This window comes from Xenopus laevis, chromosome 8S (assembly GCF_017654675.1).
Source record: "Xenopus laevis strain J_2021 chromosome 8S, Xenopus_laevis_v10.1, whole genome shotgun sequence".
In the NCBI taxonomy this organism is placed as follows: Eukaryota; Metazoa; Chordata; class Amphibia; order Anura; family Pipidae; genus Xenopus; species Xenopus laevis.
This window is the reverse complement of record NC_054386.1, coordinates 90,439,531-90,457,698: the sequence shown is the minus strand read 5'-3', so window position 1 is coordinate 90,457,698 and position 18,168 is coordinate 90,439,531. Positions and strand designations below refer to the sequence as shown.

General features: G+C 40.2%; 1 protein-coding gene across 1 annotated transcript; it reads left to right on the top strand.

Moving 5' to 3' along the window:
- The first annotated feature begins 747 nt into the window (after positions 1-747).
- Positions 748-17,709, top strand: crip1.S (cysteine-rich protein 1 (intestinal) S homeolog). Its single transcript, NM_001093834.1, is given in 5 exon segments — positions 748-868; positions 14,710-14,804; positions 15,702-15,759; positions 15,856-15,903; positions 17,393-17,709. Coding segments are annotated over 4 exon segments (234 nt in total). The 5' UTR covers positions 748-828; the 3' UTR covers positions 15,897-15,903; positions 17,393-17,709.
- Positions 17,710-18,168: the final 459 nt, after the last annotated feature.

Here is an 18,168-nt window from a genome sequence, read left to right as displayed (position 1 = left end):
AGTAACTCACTCATTCAGTAACTCACTCAGTAACTCACTCTCTCAGTAGCTCAGTCACTCAATTCAGAAACTCACTCACTCAGTAACTCACTCATCCAATATCTCACTCAGTAGCTTACTTACTCAGTAACTCACTCCCTCAGTAACTCACTCAGTAACTTACTTACTCAGTAACTCACTCGTTCAGTATCTCACTCAGTAACTCACTCAGTAACTCACTTAGTAACTCCCTCGTTCAGTAACTTAATCAGTAACTCACTATTAGAAAGAAGCTGGAGGCTGTCTGGGCTGCTGGGAGTTGTAGTTAAATAAAAGCAGGATTCTTTCATTCTGACGCTGGGCCCAACATCCAACCTTCCTCTTTCTCTCCCAGTTAAAGGGGATTATGTGAGTTGTAGTTCAGCAGGAACCAGGGTATTGCATGTTATAAAGCATGAATGACACAGTGAGTGTGTGGAATCAGTATTGTTTACATAAAGCTGCTGCTCTGCAGGGCCCTATAGCTGTCTTTGCTTGCACCCCCAAAACACAGACCTTTGGATACACAGGTAAATAGTTCTGCCACTCAGAAGCACTACTATCCATAGTGCATATTTCTATCATACTGATTTTTAGAGGGTGGCTGCCTGGGAAGGGTTAATAATATTGCGTCTATGACTTACGAACATTGCCTATCTGCCTCTCCCCTCTGCCTCAACCCGTGTGCAAAGCACCTTCCCCTCTCCCCTCCCAGTGGTCGCTCCCAGCACAGTGTGAAAGTCTGGGGCCAGACAGCTCTGCACTCACACACACTGCACTGCAAGTCAGCTCAGCATCAGCACCAGCAACATGCCCAAGTGTCCCAAGTGCCAGAAAGAAGTCTACTTTGGTAAGCACCCTGCCTGCCCCAACCCTCTCTCTATGTATCATCACTACTCTTACTCTACTAACTCTTGCACCAGTGAAGTGTTTAGTTGTGCATCTGCCTTTCGCCAACAGTTTTCTATGTATGAAAAAGGAATAACATAGTTGGCTCCAGAATTTAAACAAGAACGATCATTCAGTTGTGTTTACTAAATTCTCTTGTAATGAATATTTCAGCAGGGGATATAAATGTCAAAGAGAAAGATCTGCAGCCCATTCCGTACTTACAGCTTGCTGGGAGTTGTAGTGTGCAGGTTGGACTTTGGTTTATAAGGGGCTATAATATATGTGCAATTGTAAAATGAGGCTGGTGAATGTGTATAGAGCAACTATTCTGCATTGCTGGAGTTACTAACTTATTGTTCCTTCGCTGCGGGGTGTACTTGCCCCTGGTGATGCACAGTTTCCTTACACTCATGCACAGCCAATGTTTATGATGTGTGGGGTAAATGAGATTCCATTGCAGCATTCTAGGCATTTTTTACATTGTGAACCTGTAGAACATCTTTCTATAAAGCCCTCTAGCTAAATATAGGCTGGATCACAGATGGGTCTAATCCAGATCTGATCTCAGACTTTATTTGGCCAAAGTTCTAAACAGAGACTTCTACTGCAGTTACACACAAGCCCCTGCTTACAGCACCTTCATCCCTCTTACTTACTACACACACTAGTTACAGCCTTACTCTATACCAGGGGTCCCCAACCTTTTTAAACCGTGAGCCACATTCAAATATAAAAAGAGTTGGGGAGCAACACAAGCATGAAAAAGTCCCTTGGGGTGCCAAATAATGGATGTGATGGGCTATTTGGTAGCCCTTATGTGGAGTGGCAGCCTACAAGAGGCTCTACTTGGCACTATACTTAGTTTTTATGCAATTAAAACTTGCTTTCAAGCTTGAAATTCAAAAATAATCACGTGCTTTGAGGACCCTGAGAGCAACATCCAAGGGGTTGGAGAGCAACATGTTTCTCACGAGCTACTGGTTGGGGATCACTGCTCTATACCATGATCTGTAGGCAACAAGGGAGCTTTTCTAATTTCCCTCCTCCTCCTCCTCCTCCTACACCTCTGCAGTTCTGGATTAGTGGGGTCTTGTATGGTCACTCCTGGAAATAAAACATGTGTGATGTCTTTGACCCATAAAGCAAATTAATGTGGATAAGAAAAGGTATATTATAACTAAGTATGCAGGACCCTGCACATGCACAGCTTTATGAAGGAGCAAGAGCTTCTATGAAGGTGATGCATTGTTATCCCCCTTCATTGCTCTGCTTGGCAAAGGAATTCTGTTTGTCTGAGAAAAAATGGACCTGAGAGAAAAGAGTGTTGCTCCGACTTGTTATTCTGTGTATGGTGAGAAACTACTGTTTAAAAATGACTGACAGCACAGAGAGCCGGGAGCTGTGAAACTTCAAAGTAAGCACACAAACCGCACCCGTGTTTCTACTCACTGTGTGTAGTCAGGCACCTGCCAGTTCTACTCCCATTCAGAACTCTATGGTTCCCCTATTCTTCCTATTCCACTTATTCACTAACTCAGCAACTCATTTCACCACTGTGACTAACTCTGAAACTGCACCACTGACTAACTCTGAAACTTCTTTAACCACTCATTTAGTAACTCACTTATTCACTCAATAACTTACTCATCCAGTAACTCATTCTGTAACTTACTTCTGTAACTCACTCACTCAATAACTTCCTCACTCAGTAACTCACTCAGTAACTCACCCATCCAGTAACTCAATGTGTAACTCACTCAGTAACTCACACATTCAGTAACTCGCTCATTTAGTAACTCACTCATTCAGTAACTCACTCATTCAGTAACTCATGCAGTAACTTACTCAGTAACTCACTTATTCAGTAGCTAACTCAGTAACTCACTTAGTAACTCATTCAGTAACTCACTTTTTCAGTAACTCATGCAGTAACTCACTTAGTAACTCACTCACTCATTCAGTAGCTAACTCAGTAACTCACTCAGTAACTCATTCTGTAACTCACTCATGGAGCCCCTTTGGCCAGTGCTGTTAGTACCTCCATCCAGTCATTGCCCCTTTGCTATTTATCTGCTATTTATCTTATTTGCCCCACAAGCATGCACTCATTTCAAGGCTCCAGTGAAAATGCATGGGAGTCTCATGAGTACCAATAAAATGTGATCCATCTGTATGTAGTGTGCATGGTGTATATGGGGGGGGTTTATTGTGTACATGGAATATTGTTTCTCTGTATTTGCATTTGTATGTATGAGTAGCTTTAGCAATACCATTTATAGACACTGCAGCAGAGAGTTCCTAGTTGCTGACTATAGACAGGACTGAAGTATAGAAGGCAACAAATAAATCTGATGCTTCTCTGGGACAAGCAAAAAATCAGCTCTCACTCCCTTCTGTGCACCCAGAAATTCTGTTCTTGTACTTTAGTGTCTAAATGAAATTTTTTTATTTTAGGACTTAAGCTGTCATTGTCTTAAGCTGCAGCTATAACAATATTCTAGTGTTACCCTGCCAGGGGGATGTCCTAGTGATGCAGGAGGTGTGGCCTTGGAGACATGGCGGCAGCTCAGGCACAGGGGACATGAATGAATATTTTGTATCCAGTGCAGAGGGATACCCTAAAACTACCCTAAGCGTAGATATTATTCTGTAATAAGTACTAATCAGCAGTTACAATGATAGGATAAAGAGACCTTTTAAGAATGTGTTGACAGCTTTGCACTGTGTACTTTATGAGAAATGGAGAGAAGTGGGAGGGGGGACAGACAGTGATTAATGCAATAACTATTGTCTAGAATGTCAAATCCGATGCATCACTTTGATTTATTGCTTGCAAAGGTAAACATGGAAGGGCAGGTAGGAGCAGCCAAGGGTGTTCCCTGGTATGAAGTAATGAGTAACTAGTACACTGCCAGCACTCCAAGAGCTTCACACAATGTCCACACAGGAGCCTAGGGACTTTGGAATCAGGTGGGGGGTAAATGACATCTCACAATTAGACTTGTCTTTCTGTGACTCATTTGGCATATCATTTTTGTTCACATTTTTGAGACAGAGGGTGTGCTGCAGCTAGTATACATATATATATATATATATATATATATATATATATATATATATATATATATATATATATATATATATATATATATATATATATATATATATATATATAGACAAATACAACTTTCCCTTGTTTGTTATATATATATCTATATATATATCTATATATATATCTATATATATATATATATATATATATATATATATATATATATTATATATATATATATATATATATAATACACAAAAGCCAGGAATATCTTGTAAATTATATCCTTATAAACGGTGAGTTCTGATGTCATCAGTTATAAACGGTGAGTTATAAACAGTGAGATCTGATGTCATTTCTGTCACATGACTCACTGAAACTTGTGTATTATAATAAATAACGTACCCCCTGTTGCAAAATATAAGGATATTAGAAGTCACCTCGGAGTTCCACAACCTGTAAAAAAACACTCGGCCTTCGGCCTTGTGTCTTTATATGGTCATGAAACTCCTCGGTAACTTATAATATCCTTATATTTTACAAGAGGGGGTACTTTATTCACTATATACAGTATACTAGCTATATATATATTGGTCGAAGTAGCCGCACTCACAGTGCCTGTGACATCATGTGCAAAATGTAACCCATCAAAAGGCTGAATACCAGCGACATTCAATATATAAAGAAATAACTGTCCCATAAATATCTAAAATTTTGTGTTGGCGTAAACATAGTTTAAAAAATGCTGATCTCTGTGCTTGTTTTTTGTGCTTATTTTTTGTGCTTATTTTTTTTTTAAAAAAAAATTCTAAAAACCAACATGACCATATTGTTTTTGATTTTTTTAATATTTTTAGATATTTATGAGACATATTTATGAGAACCAATTCCAGCGACTTTCTGTTGTGCACCTTTATTTATAGAATAAATGACAGGCCAGCTTTGGTTCTTGCAAAGATGGTAAATGATATTTTCTTTGCCTTTTTTACCCTTGGGAAAAGATTGTTTATCGCAGAGCTGAGTTTCAAACCTCAACGAAAATGTTTTTTTCAGAGTGGGGCTAAAACGGGAAAGCACAGACTGTGATGCGGCCCCCCGCGCTGGCCGGTTTGTGGGTGCTATTTATTTGCATGAGCAGGACCGAGAGTTAGAACTGAGGCACTAGGGCTAATCCATCCATGTTAAGCAAGGCAGTTAAGTTCAACCATATAGCTTACTGTGTGCATATTGATATGGCGAGCGCTATGATGTATCAAACAACATGGCAGCTCCCACTTGCCTTTATAAAGGTAAAATAAGCAGAAAAATAATTTCTTGTACGCCTTGGAACTATGGAACTAACACCCTTTTATGGACTATTTATTTCCGTGTAAGATACATGGATCCTACAGCTAAAGGACCAATATACCAGTTAACACTAAGGGGCAAATTTACTAAAGGGGCGAAGTGACTAACGCTGGTGAATTTTTTCGGGGCTTCGCCGATTTACTAATGGACGATGGCGTAACTTTGCTAGCGAAGAAGATAGACTCTAGCACCACTTCGCACTCTTACACCACGCGAAGTTTCACTCTGGCGAAAGAGCGTTACTTCGCGAAATCACTAAGATGCGGATTTTACTGAACATTACCTCTTGCGCCAGACTTGCCTTCGCCACCTCAGACCAGGCGAAGTGCAATAGAGTAGATAGGACTTCCTCAAAAAACGCTGGCGACTTTTCATTTTTCAGGGTGATAGGCTGCAAAAGATCGTAAATTATTTCTGGGGTACCCGGCTTCCCCCCTACATTTCCTAACATATGGCACATAAACTATACACTGGGCTCATGTGTAGGGCAATATAACAACTTTATTTTATTAATGTTCCCTGGACTTGTGTAGTGTAATGTATTGGCTGCAACATATGCGTCCATGTAACTTTAACTTCCCGCTGTATGCAAATGAGTCAATGCTAGCGCAACTTCGCTTTGCTTGCAGCAATAATGCTAGCACAACTTCGCCAGCGTTCAGCGGGCTGGACGAAACTTCGGGTTTTAGTGAATTAGCGTTGTCCTGGCGAATCTACGCCTTGCGATGTGAGCGAAGCCGTCGCTGGTGAATTTCTGGAGGTTAGTGAATTTGCCCCATGCATTCTTCCTTTCAACAATTAGTATTGCTGTTATTAATATGGATACAGTTGGGTCTACCCATGTGATTGCTCAGATCTTCAAATTGCCTCCAGATGGGTCTGCCATTATGCTTGCTCAGAAGTTCTAATTGGCTGTAGTTGGGGTTGCCCTTTGTGATGGCTCAGATGTTCTTGTTGGTTCTACTTTCTTTGTGATCAAATACTTGTATTGGCTAGAGTTGGGTCTGCCTTTGTCATTGCTCAAATGTTCTTTCTGAGTCTGCCCTTGATGTTGACTTGGATGTTTTTATTGGTTATAGATGGGTCTTCCTTTAGAGTAGTCAAAGTCTGCCCAATCAACTGCGTAAATGCTCTTATTGGCTACAGCTGACTCTTCTAATACTCTAGGTACAGTTTGGTTGAAGCCTGCCCACTTAAAGGAGAACTGAACCATAAAAATTAATATAGCTAAAAAATGCCATTGTTTATATACTGAACTTATTGCTCCGGCATAAAGTTTCAGCTTGTCAATAGTGGGCTCTGAGCAGCTGTTGAGAAGCTAAGCTTAGGGTTCGTCACTAATTATCCAGCAGAAAATGAGGTTGGTCTGTAATATAAGCTGATGCTACAGGTTTGCTGATTATTAAATTCTGATGCTAATTGCACTGGTTTCTGTGCTGTCATGTAGTAATTATCTGTATTAATTACTAATCAGCCTTATATTGTGACATTTATTTGTTTGTATGGGATACTGTCATACGAGAAAAAATTTTTTTCCAAAATGAATCAGTTAATAGTGCTGCTCCAGCAGATTTCTGCACTGAAATTCATTTCTCAAAAGAGCAAACAGATTTTTTTATATTCAATTTTGAAATCTGACATGGGGCTAGACATAGTGTCAATTTCCCAGCTGCCCCAAGTCATGTGACTCTGATAAACTTCAATCACTCTTTACTGCTGTACTGCAAGTTAGAGTGATATCACCCCCCCTCCCTCCCCCCCCCCAGCAAAAACAAAAACAAAAGAACAATGGGAAGGTAACCAGATAGCAGCTCCTTAACACAAGATAACAGCTGCCTGGTAGATCTAAGAACAACACTCAATAGTAAAAACCCATGTCCCACTGAGACTCTTTCAGTTACATTGAGAAGGAAAACAGCAGCCTGCCAGAAAGCATTTCTCTCCTAAAGTGCAGGCACAAGTCACATGACCAGGGGCAGCTGGGAAATTGACAATATGTCTAGCCCCATGTCAGATTTCAAAATTGAATATAAAGAAATCTGTTTGCTCTTTTGAGAAATGGATTCAGTGCAGAATTCTGCTGGAGTAGCACTATTAACTGATGCGTTTTGAAAAAAACATGTTTTCCGATGACAGGATCCCTTTAATGTGCTTGCAGTTCTGTAAGTGTGCTTACAGTTTTGTTAGTGTACTTGCAGTTTTGTTAGAGTGCTTGCAGTTCTTTTAGTGTGCTTGCAGTTCTGTTAGGGGCAGATGTATTAAGGGTCGAATATCGAGGGTTAATTAACCCTCGATATTTGACTGGCAAATTAAAATCCTTCAAATTATATCAAAGTTGAAGGATTTTGCGCAAATCGATCGAAGGAATAATCGTTTGATCGATTCAAAGGATTTTAATCCATCGATCGAAGGATTATCCTTCGATCAGAAAAAACTTGGAAAGCCTATGGGGACCTTCCCCATAGGCTAACATTGTCTTCGGTAGCTTTTAGGTGGCGAACTAGGGGGTCGAAGTTTTTTCTTAAAGAGACAGTACTTCGACTATCGAATGGTCGAATAGTCGAACGATTTTTAGTTCGAATCATTCCATTCGAAGTCGTAGTCGAAGGTCGAAGTAGCCCATTCGATGGTCGAAGTAGCCAAAAAAAACACTTCGAAATTCGAAGTTTTTTTTCCTCTATTCCTTCACTCGAACTTAGTGAATGGGCCCCTTAATGTGCAGTCAGTTTTGTTAGTGTGCTTGCAGTGTTTAGTGTGCTTGCAGTTTTGTTAATGTGCTTGCAGTTCTGTTAGTGTGCTTGCAGCTTTGTTAGAGTGCTTGCAGTTCTGTTAGTGTGCTTGCAGTTCTGGTAATGTGCAGTCAGTTCTGTAAGTGTGCAGGCAGTTCTGTTCTTATCCAAATAATTATGTTAGTTTGAATGCAGTTCTGTTAGTGGGCAGGCAGTTTAGCAGTTTAGTGTGCTTGCAGTTCTGTTAGTGTGCAGGTTAGTGTGCTTGCAGTTTTGTAAGTGTGCAGTCAGTATTGTTAGTGTGCTTGCAGTTTTGTTAGAGCGCTTACAGTTTTGTTAGTGTGCTTGCAGTTCTTATAGTGTGCTTGTAGCTCTTTTTGTGTGCTTGCAGTTCTGTAATTGTGCAGGCAGTTCTGTTATTATACAAACAATGATGTTAGTTTGAATGCAGTTCTGTTATTGGGCAGGCAGTTAGGTTAGTGGGCAGGCAGTTCATATACACACAGCCTAAAATGTGGTTAATAAATCTTCCCTAGGGCACTATTTAAGCTTCAGCAGTATCTTTGCTTCTGTAAATGAAATTGGACATAATGTCTGTTGTCATTCTGAAGATTGAGTTGATTGAGAGAGGAAGTTGACTGAGCTGGTGGGAATTCTCTATTTCCTTTTTCTTCCATAGATGTTGGGCCCCGGCCAGCATGTTAGTTCATTTAACTGTTTACATTACAAAACACAAGCACAAATATTATGCCTTAAAAATTCTTAGAATTTCCATATGCACAGTGCTGTAAGTGGTTAATTATAGAGCCTGCATCTTGACTAACTGTACACATTCACTATCACAGTTCCAGCTCTCTCCCCTGATGCCTTATTGCCTTGGTTTATGTAATGTTCCACAGTAATTCCCTTGTCAACCCCTTTTCTTACTATACACGCCATCCCATATCTAACAGTGGCTGCTTTGTGAAGCCCTGCAGTGGCCCAGGGTAGTTGCTCCATTTGCAACTCCTAAAGTCAGTTCTGGAGAAAATAGTAGCCTGAGGGGGTGACTATCTAAAGCCTCTCCTGAAGCCTATAATGTATTTAACTGCCGCCTGCTTCCTCACTGTCAGCAAAAATATACAGGGAGGATGGAAAAATAGATATATAAACAGTGAGTAGGATGGAGTGCAGTATAACAGCCACATGAAAGCCTAATTCCTTGGTGACATGCTCATAAACTGTGAAGCTGTTTTTTCCTCATCGGCTGCTGGAATGTTGGCATTAATTCTCCCTTCACTCCCTCATTCTATCTCAATTACTGACGCATGACATGTCGGCCATTTCCACTTTATCCAGATGGTGCTGGTGCTCCTATTAGTTCTAAAAAGAGGGAGGGGGGTTCCACGCTGCATCAAGAGAAGGTGCTGGACATGACTTCTTGTGCTTTGCTCACTTCATTGATATTTCCTAGGATATAAACAAATCTATTAAGACACCCAAAAAGTGCCTCAGCCATGGATAGAAGGAATGGGCGCCCTACTGTGGTCCCATTCAACTAGTACAAACATGGTTAATGCTGATAAAGTGAAAAAGCAACATTGCAAACCATTAACTTGACTACACAAGTGCTCATAGGCTGTGTAGGCATGAAACGCGTCAGATTTTGTTTCTTTTGTTTTTGATATATCTATATTTCTAACCTAAATCAGTATTTCCCATAACTTTATGCACATGCTGTTGCATTTCTTGGAGAAAAGACAAGTCCCTTTAATCCCTATCTCCATTTATATTTGGTTTTATTTTAAATATGTAAGACTCCTTTATTAAAGGAGGAGGATACAGATCCACTCCGTGAATGGGAATCTGGAGTTTTGCATGCACCAAAAGCTGCACCTAGCGAGGCCCATATACTGTAAGTAACTTGACAACAAAGTGAACCCTTGTATAAATGTTCGCTTCGGGCAGTTGGTAACTGTAGGGATGTGGCTGCACCCTGCTAAGCTCTGTACTGGCTTTAATGCCATTAATGTTAGGACTAAAGCCAAAGGATAGCCATTCACTTCTATTTCACCTGGCACCTTGATGCTACTGTGTGGCTAATGTTATTCCCAGAACACAATCAGGGCCGCCATCAGGGGGGGACAGGGGGGACAAGCGTACCGGGCCCGGGCATGAAGGGGGGCCCGGCAGCGCTGCATTTTTTTGAAGATCCGGGCCCCCCTTACGAGCGCCCGAGCCGTACATCTTGCCTCTTCAGTGCCGAATGCGGAAGTGCCGAAAAGCCGAAGCCGATGCGACGAAAAGACCCGAAGTCACGGAAAAAGCCGAAGTCACGAAGCGCCGAAAAGACCCGAAGTCACGAAAACAGCCGAAGCCGAAGTCCTGAAGCAGCGCAAAGACCCGAAGTCACGAAAACAGCCGAAGCCGAAGTCCTGAAGCGGTGAAAAGACCCGAAGTCACGAAAGGAGGCGAAGTTGAAGTACTGAAGCCATGAGTTCAATTCTACTGAACACCAGTTTGTGTTTTTTTTTTTTTTAATCCCCTGGCCACCAATGTATTATTTTAATATTCTATAGGCCCCTGCCACCAATCTTTTTTTTAAAACTTTTGTTTTTGGGGCCCCAATTTTTTTTTAACTCGTAAGGGGCCCCGTTGCCACCATTGTTTTTTTTTGGGTTTTTTTTTAAAAAAAAAAAATTAATTTCTTTTTGGTGGCCCCAAATTTTTTTAACTTGTAAGGGGGCCCCTGCCACCAGTTTTTTTTTTTTTTTCAAAAAAAAATTATTTTTTTTTTAAATTTTTTTTGGGGCCCCAATTTGTTTTTAACTTAGAAGGGGGCCCCTGCCACCAATGTTTGTTTATTTTTTAGTTTTTTTTACATTTTTTTTTGTTGGGGCCCCAAGTTTTTTTTAACAGGGGGCCCCTGCCACCAATGTTTTTAAAAAAAAAAAAAATTTTTAATTTTTTTTTTTTTGGGGCCCCAATTTTTTTTATAAGGGGGCCCTGACCATCAATAGCTTTTTACAACTTGTGTGGGGGGGGGTTACTTTTTTAGCGCTGATGTCTGTGTGGTCTTTTAACTGCGATGTGGGCGGGATATGGGGCGGAGCTTGGTCGTCAGTGTGGGCGGGGCCCAGGGGCCCCAAAAATTTTGTTGTACGGGGCCCCGTGATTTCTAATGGCGGCCCTGAACACAATACAGGGTGATACTGTATATTGCACCGGTTGCAGTTGAAGGGGGCTGGAACCCCAGTCCAGTGACCCCGTAACATAAAAATGATAAATCTAAAGTGAAATATATATTTATTTATATCCAGTGCACTCTACGAAGTCCTGTCTTCTTTTGCAGTGTTCCACCATGTCATATATTGTCTTAACCAAGTCTCAACAATAATTAGAAAGGTCCTAACGCGTTACGTCACATCCCTTTTAGTGGTTTAAATTCTCAGTAACGGTTGTTTGAAAATGTACCTATTATTACATATCTCTAGATACAAAATGCTTTAGGACCTTTGGTTTTAGCTATTTGGAGCTATACAATCAAGTTTTATTGGCACCGCTTGGCATTGGTATTACTCCAAAAGATGCACCCGAGCCATCAGATGCCTTCAGTGAGTGTGGTATATTTATCGCTTATACTAATTCATACCGTCAAACCTGATCGTGATAGACCTGAGGTTTTTACACCGGGGTCCATTTTCGCGCCAGGTGAGACACACTTTGAAACGTATTTTTCACGATTGTGATTGAGCCACAATTTTCCATTATTCGTGTGCATTAACCAAGTCTCACACCAAATTGGGCATATGTGGTTAGATCCTTTGGATATCCTCTCATTTATTTATGAAGGTCACCAAAGAAGACTATCAGTGCCCAATTTGTCCTCACCTGTGCTAGGCCAAATCTGGTTGATGTTTGGTTGACCTGACCAAAGAGGACTGTGTTAACACTCAGATTCAAAATTTCGATATTTTAACTTGCCAATAGACATCTGGTTAATTTTCAGGCAGATATCATTCAGACAGATTGTCAATAGCTTTTATAAGCCCATGAATGGCAACTTCATGGCACTCTGGCCATTTTGTCCACTTGTGTATTTTAGCCAGAAATGTTTCAGGTTGACAACCACCAGTACTCACTGTTCCAGGTGGCCCAACTAAAGCGACAAGGGTGTTATCTGCCAACTGAAATACATTGTTGGTCAAAGTCAAATAAAGAATTTCAAGTTGAATAAAAAAATTTAATTTATCAAAGTAATATTTTAAATAATTAATGAATATATTGTGTAAATGCATTTTGGGGCATTTCCATTTACCGGAAAACACTGGCCCTTGGATAAACAGAGCACTGTTGCATATTTTTTAATATAATATTGTCTTTCTGCATATGTTGTTCATGAGAATGGAGAGCCCAGTTAGAATCCCTACTCCAGATAGAACAGCCATTGACTGGATGTACAAATGAGAATTGTATTGACTGTAGGAAATACCTAGTGATCACATTATCATCGTCATTAACATAGAGGAAACTGTTGACAGTTTTATCTTCTGCCCATGACTGACTGCACTTGAGATCCTCTTGTCTGGTTTTCAGTAACTGTCACATGGGTCACAATTTCTGTGCACACTCTATTAAGAGCAGAGAGCTACTCCCTTAGGAGTGATTTTAAAGGGTTACATTGCAAGTTAAGTTCAAAGTCTCAAGTGATTGCTCACATTTATCTAGAGGAAGGGAAACTCCATCAAGACCCCATAATGGCTAAAGGATTCAAATGCTCTCTGGATAAAGTTATTCATCTACTTAGAAATCTGGATTTTTTTTGTCTTCTGGTTCTTGCCTTCATAGAATGTTGTTGTTTATTAGTAGTTCTCCTTCCAGTTCAGCCTTTGTACAGCATATAGTATCCTAACTAGTGATTGGAGAATCTATGGCATTTGGCTTTGTCGAAAACTGCACAGATTTATCGAAAAATTTGAGAAACAGCAAAACATTTGTGAAACGCATTGAAGTCAATGGGCGTCAAACTAATTTTGACGTGCAACAATTTTTATGCAATCAACAATTTTTATACGTGCGAAAAAGTCAGTTGGCGTCCAAATAATTTTGACACGCGACGATTTTATGCACGCGACTATTCTGACCCAATTTTTTTTTTGTTGCAGTGGATTTTTTTAATGGCAAATTCTTGCTGCAGTTTCACGTATTTATTCGCTGGCGGTGAAACACAGAAATTTGCCACGAATTTGTGCCTGCCAAATTTATTCTCCCATATTTAATCCTAACAGACTGTATATAATTATGGCAGTGGTGACATTCACAGAATAAGTAAAGGAATAATACATATTTTACAGCATTGGGAACCCTGTCCCATCATTATCTACTGGCAGAAAAAGAGTAACATTATCCGGACGTCATTTGTGCATGCTCCAGTTGCGTCATTCTGCTTTACAACATGCAATATTGGCAACAATACTGCTGTTAATTGTCCACACACGCACTTATAGAATATTTTATCTGTGCTACATTACGGTGCTGTTGAACTTTGTTTCATGGTACAGACAGATGGCACTAATAAAATGCATAGCAGTTAAAGGGCTGAGTATGCTGTGCACTGGTTTAGTTATTCTCTTGGTTTTCAGGGGCATAGTCTACAAAAGGCCAATAAAAGAGGCATGATCTTCTGTTTGGTTTAGCTCTGGAATATGGAGGGTCTTGCCTGATCTGTGCTCAGGTGGAAAACAGCTTCCAAACTCCCCTATCCACCTACCACTTCTGCCCATACACATACATAGACCTGATGGTGAGAGATGAGCCACCAATGAATGGTCCTCTTAATGCTCACCTCCTGTGCTCCTGCCCGGGCAACATAAATCCAGTGAAATTCAGTTGAATGGAGGAGGCTGGGGGCGCAGAACTTTGCTGCAAAAATTTCCTTCATTAGGAGTATAGAAAACAACATGTTTCGGGCCCACATGCCCTTTGACAAAGTACATGATAGATTTCGATATTCGAATTTTCACTTTTTTTCAAATTCAAATCAAATTTGAACTATTCCCTAGTCAAAGTGCACAAAAAATAGCTCAAGATTCGAATTTTTTTAATTCGAATTTTCACTTCAACCCTTGACAAATCTGATAAACTGTAGGTTTAGATGGCACTATATACTTCAGAATGATGCCTTAAAAAGATACTAGTCCAAGAGGCTGTGGTTAGTATAGATGCAGGCAATATGGAAACCTCCTTTTTTGTTGTGGGGGAGGAGGGCAAGAAAAATGAACAATATTTGAGTTATTTCACATTAATTATTGGCTATACTGTATCTCATGGTGAAGATCTGCATTACCCCTCTTTGCCTTACACAACACATAGAACGGGTATTATTCACCTTAGTAGAGAAAACTATAACTTATGGTTGGATATACACTGAGAAATTTGTATTTATGGACTGGGTTGCCAAATGACCAGGTTTTTGCCTGCCACATGTTGGGCCTACTCCAAACATGGCCCTCAGTTTCATGATCTGATCACACATGGGGCTGTGAAGGATGGTAGTTGCAGAACCCATAAATGAGTTGATATGGTCCTCAGCCAATCAAATTTTGTTCCCAGCTCAATCAATACATTGATAAAGTTGATAAGTACAAGAGCTAGGCTTAAAGAGTTTTCATCCCTTCATTTCTTGTCTTGCAGCCGAGAGGGTATCCTCCCTGGGAAAAGACTGGCACAGACCATGCCTAAAGTGTGAAAAGTGCAGCAAGACCCTTACTCCGGGAAGCCATGCTGAGGTAGGGTATATTCAGATTTGGGTGAAACATAATCTATAGGTTTCTCTCTAACTTCACTGCAAGCCAGAAATGTAGACTCTGATGACATGCTGATACTTCTATGCCAGAATCAAAGATTCCAAGATCTGTTATTCAGTTAATGGGGCATGGGAAGTGAGGGACTCAGCCTCAAGGCCAGTTAAGGTGAGAATTTTTGAGAATGGTTATCTTAGTTATCTTATATTTGCTGTCTTAGTTATGTTATATTTGCTATCTTAGTTATGTTATATTTGCTATCTTAGTTACACCTGAATGTCCAGCTTGAAGGTCACTTAAGGTGAGGTTTGGGGTAAATATGTATTTCCTGTCCTAGAAATTATGACTAAATGATCAATACACAGATGTTTTCCAATATCTGTACTCATTTCATGAGCTAAGGGGCACCTTGAACAAAGGTTGGACTTTCCACTGGGGCTTGAACTGAAAAAGTTTGACAACCACTGCACTAGATGGTTAAAGGAGATAGGAACCCACATGTAAGAATGACGTTTCTCGGTTGCAGGGATAGTAAAAGCTTTGGACTATAGCATTAGCAATGTTTGGGGGTGCTCAGGGTATTACCATGTGATAGACAATGTCAGGTGATAAAGAAATGAAAATAAAATCTGCCTTTTGAATAGCGTTATGGTCACCTGTCTGTCACCTAGGTGATTCAGTGGCATAATATGGTTAAGATGTCTAGAAAGTCATTGGGAAAAATCCCAAGGAAATGTCTAAGAAAAGGTGTCAGGGTGAGGTTGCTTTGAAAATTAGAATTGTTATTCATCTGATGCTGAAAATATGATATACTGTATATATTTATTTATACATTTCTTAGCTTAGTATGAGATGGTTCTAATGTTGGTTTTTCTTCTGCAGCATGAAGGCAAACCTTATTGCAATCAACCGTGTTATGGAGCATTGTTCGGACCAAAAGGTAAGCATGAAGGATTTTATTTACTTATGTCAAATACTGTACAAATGTCTGACAGTGTTACACAGACTGACTAGTCATATGTATTTTCCTTTGCAGGATTTGGCCGCGGTGGAACAGAAAGTCACTCTTACAAATAAAGTATAGGTAGGTGCACAGTTCCAGTACTTTGTTCCAGTTCTGGATGTTTAGTTGCTTTGTATATGCCGAAGAGTCAGGATTAATCTTTAGCTTAGTGCTCTCTATGAAATATGAGTGGGGTGAGATGTCCCCTTCTAAGATAGGATGGGAATACGCCATTGACAAGTATATAAAAGGTGGGGGTGGGGGTTTCACGATGTGTCACCTCTTTGGACTCCAATCATGGGGTGGATGGTGATGAGAGGCAAGGGAATCCTCAATGATAATGGGGTAAGAATTATATCTAACAATAGACACATCTGCACTAGTGTAGGGTTTTTTAAGTTTCAAGTTGATGACCATTACCATCATACCACTTTAAGGTAAAACCTTTATGGTAACTACTTACCTTTGGTCATATTTTTATATGCTGGTGCTTCCCTTCTTGGTTGTATTTCTTGGCAATCATGTCTCCTGGCTAAAGCATTGGACTCACAGGCTGGTCATCACCTGCTTTAGAATTTATAGTTGAGGGATCTCCAAGAACAATATTATGCATTTTTTTAAAAGCCACTATTTAAAGGAAAAAGAGACTACTGGATGTCTTTAAAGGAGAAGCAAACCCAAAAGTTAAAAAAAAAAAACCTACCCCCCCACCCTACATAGACCCCCTCCCCCCACACTAAGGGGCAGATTTACTAAGCTCGAGTGAATAATTCGAATAAAAAAAATTTCGAAGTCATTTTTTGAGTACTTCGACCATCGAATTGGTCAAATTCAAACGATTCAAAGTAAAAATCGTTTAACATTCGATAATCAAAGTACTGTCTCTAAGCCTAAGAAGTCCAGTGTTAGCCTATGGGGACCTTCCCCCGGCACTTTTCTACGTTTTTTTTTTGATCGAATAAAAATTCTTCGATCGATCACTTCAAATCATTCGAATCGTTCGATCGTTTGATCAAACGTTTTGCGCTAAAATCCTTCGAATTCGAATTCGAGGGATTTTATTTCGAGGGTTGAATTTGAGGGGTTTTTAACCCTCGAAATTCGACCCTTAGTAAATCTGCCCCTACGTGTTACCCCGGGCATATGCCCCTAAGTCTTTACTTACCCTTTCATGCAGACTCTGTCTAGCGGGTTTCACGGGTGCCATCTTCTTCTCTTTGGTAATCTTCGGAATTAGAGTGGCGTATGCGCAGTTGGAGCAATTTTTTATCTTGCCACAACTGCGTATGTGCCGAGCCTCACGAAAATTGCCGGAGCACCGGTCTCATTCCGAAGATTACCAAAACGGCTAAAGATGGTGCCCGTGAACTCTGATGCCTGAATCGACACCGAGGACTAATTAAAAAGTATGGGGCATTTGCCTTGGGTAACTCGGGGAAGGAGGGAGGTGGGTCTATGTAGGGTAGAGGGGTAAGGGTTTTTTAACTTTTTGTTTTGCTTCTCCTTTAAGGGAGCACATACAGTAGATAGAGATAAATTTTATTGTATTAACATGTTTTATTCTTCCTAGGTCTGAAACTGAACACAGTATAGAGGAAGGATACCTACTAGCAAAATGTTTTGTCTTAACCCGCCTTATTACAATCTAGAACTATCTCTACGAGCATTGTATGTAATTGGCTTGATGAATGGTGCTATACACACTACCAGATGCACTGCTGTGTGTGCCGAGTAAGGCAAATGTTTATAAACTGGTAATTTTGTTCTAATACCACTGATCTAACAGCACTAAAATAAATATGAATCACCCTTTCCATCGGAAAAAAAAAATAGCATTTCAAGCAGGTGTATATTATGTTTACTAAATAAATGTAAACGAGTAAATGCAAATGTCTACTGAGTGGTCTGTTTCTTTGAGTGCAATTGCTTGGCAAATTCAGTACTGTGCAACTGAAACTGTACAACAGTTTTAACATGTTCAGCTTAATGTTGTTAGTTGCAAAGTTTTAGTGACTTTTTTTGCTGTGCATCTTCTGAGACCCCAGTGAGATCCTATGAACACGTCTCATTGGGCACCGGCTACTAGGTTAGACTGATTCATCACTCATGGCTGCAGAGGCAATAAGAATGGGCTACTACAGAGTTTCGTTTCCCATAGTCTCATCAATGTAGCCAATTTTGCTGGGAATGCAGTCATTTGAGTAGCCATTCAGATAAGTGTCTAATCAGCAGCCCAGAAAAACACTGACATCGGTTTAGAACTTGGAGATTTTTAACATTAGGAAATTTTAGCCTGATGCATATTATTTACACCAAATTGTAAACTACTACACTGACATTATTCAC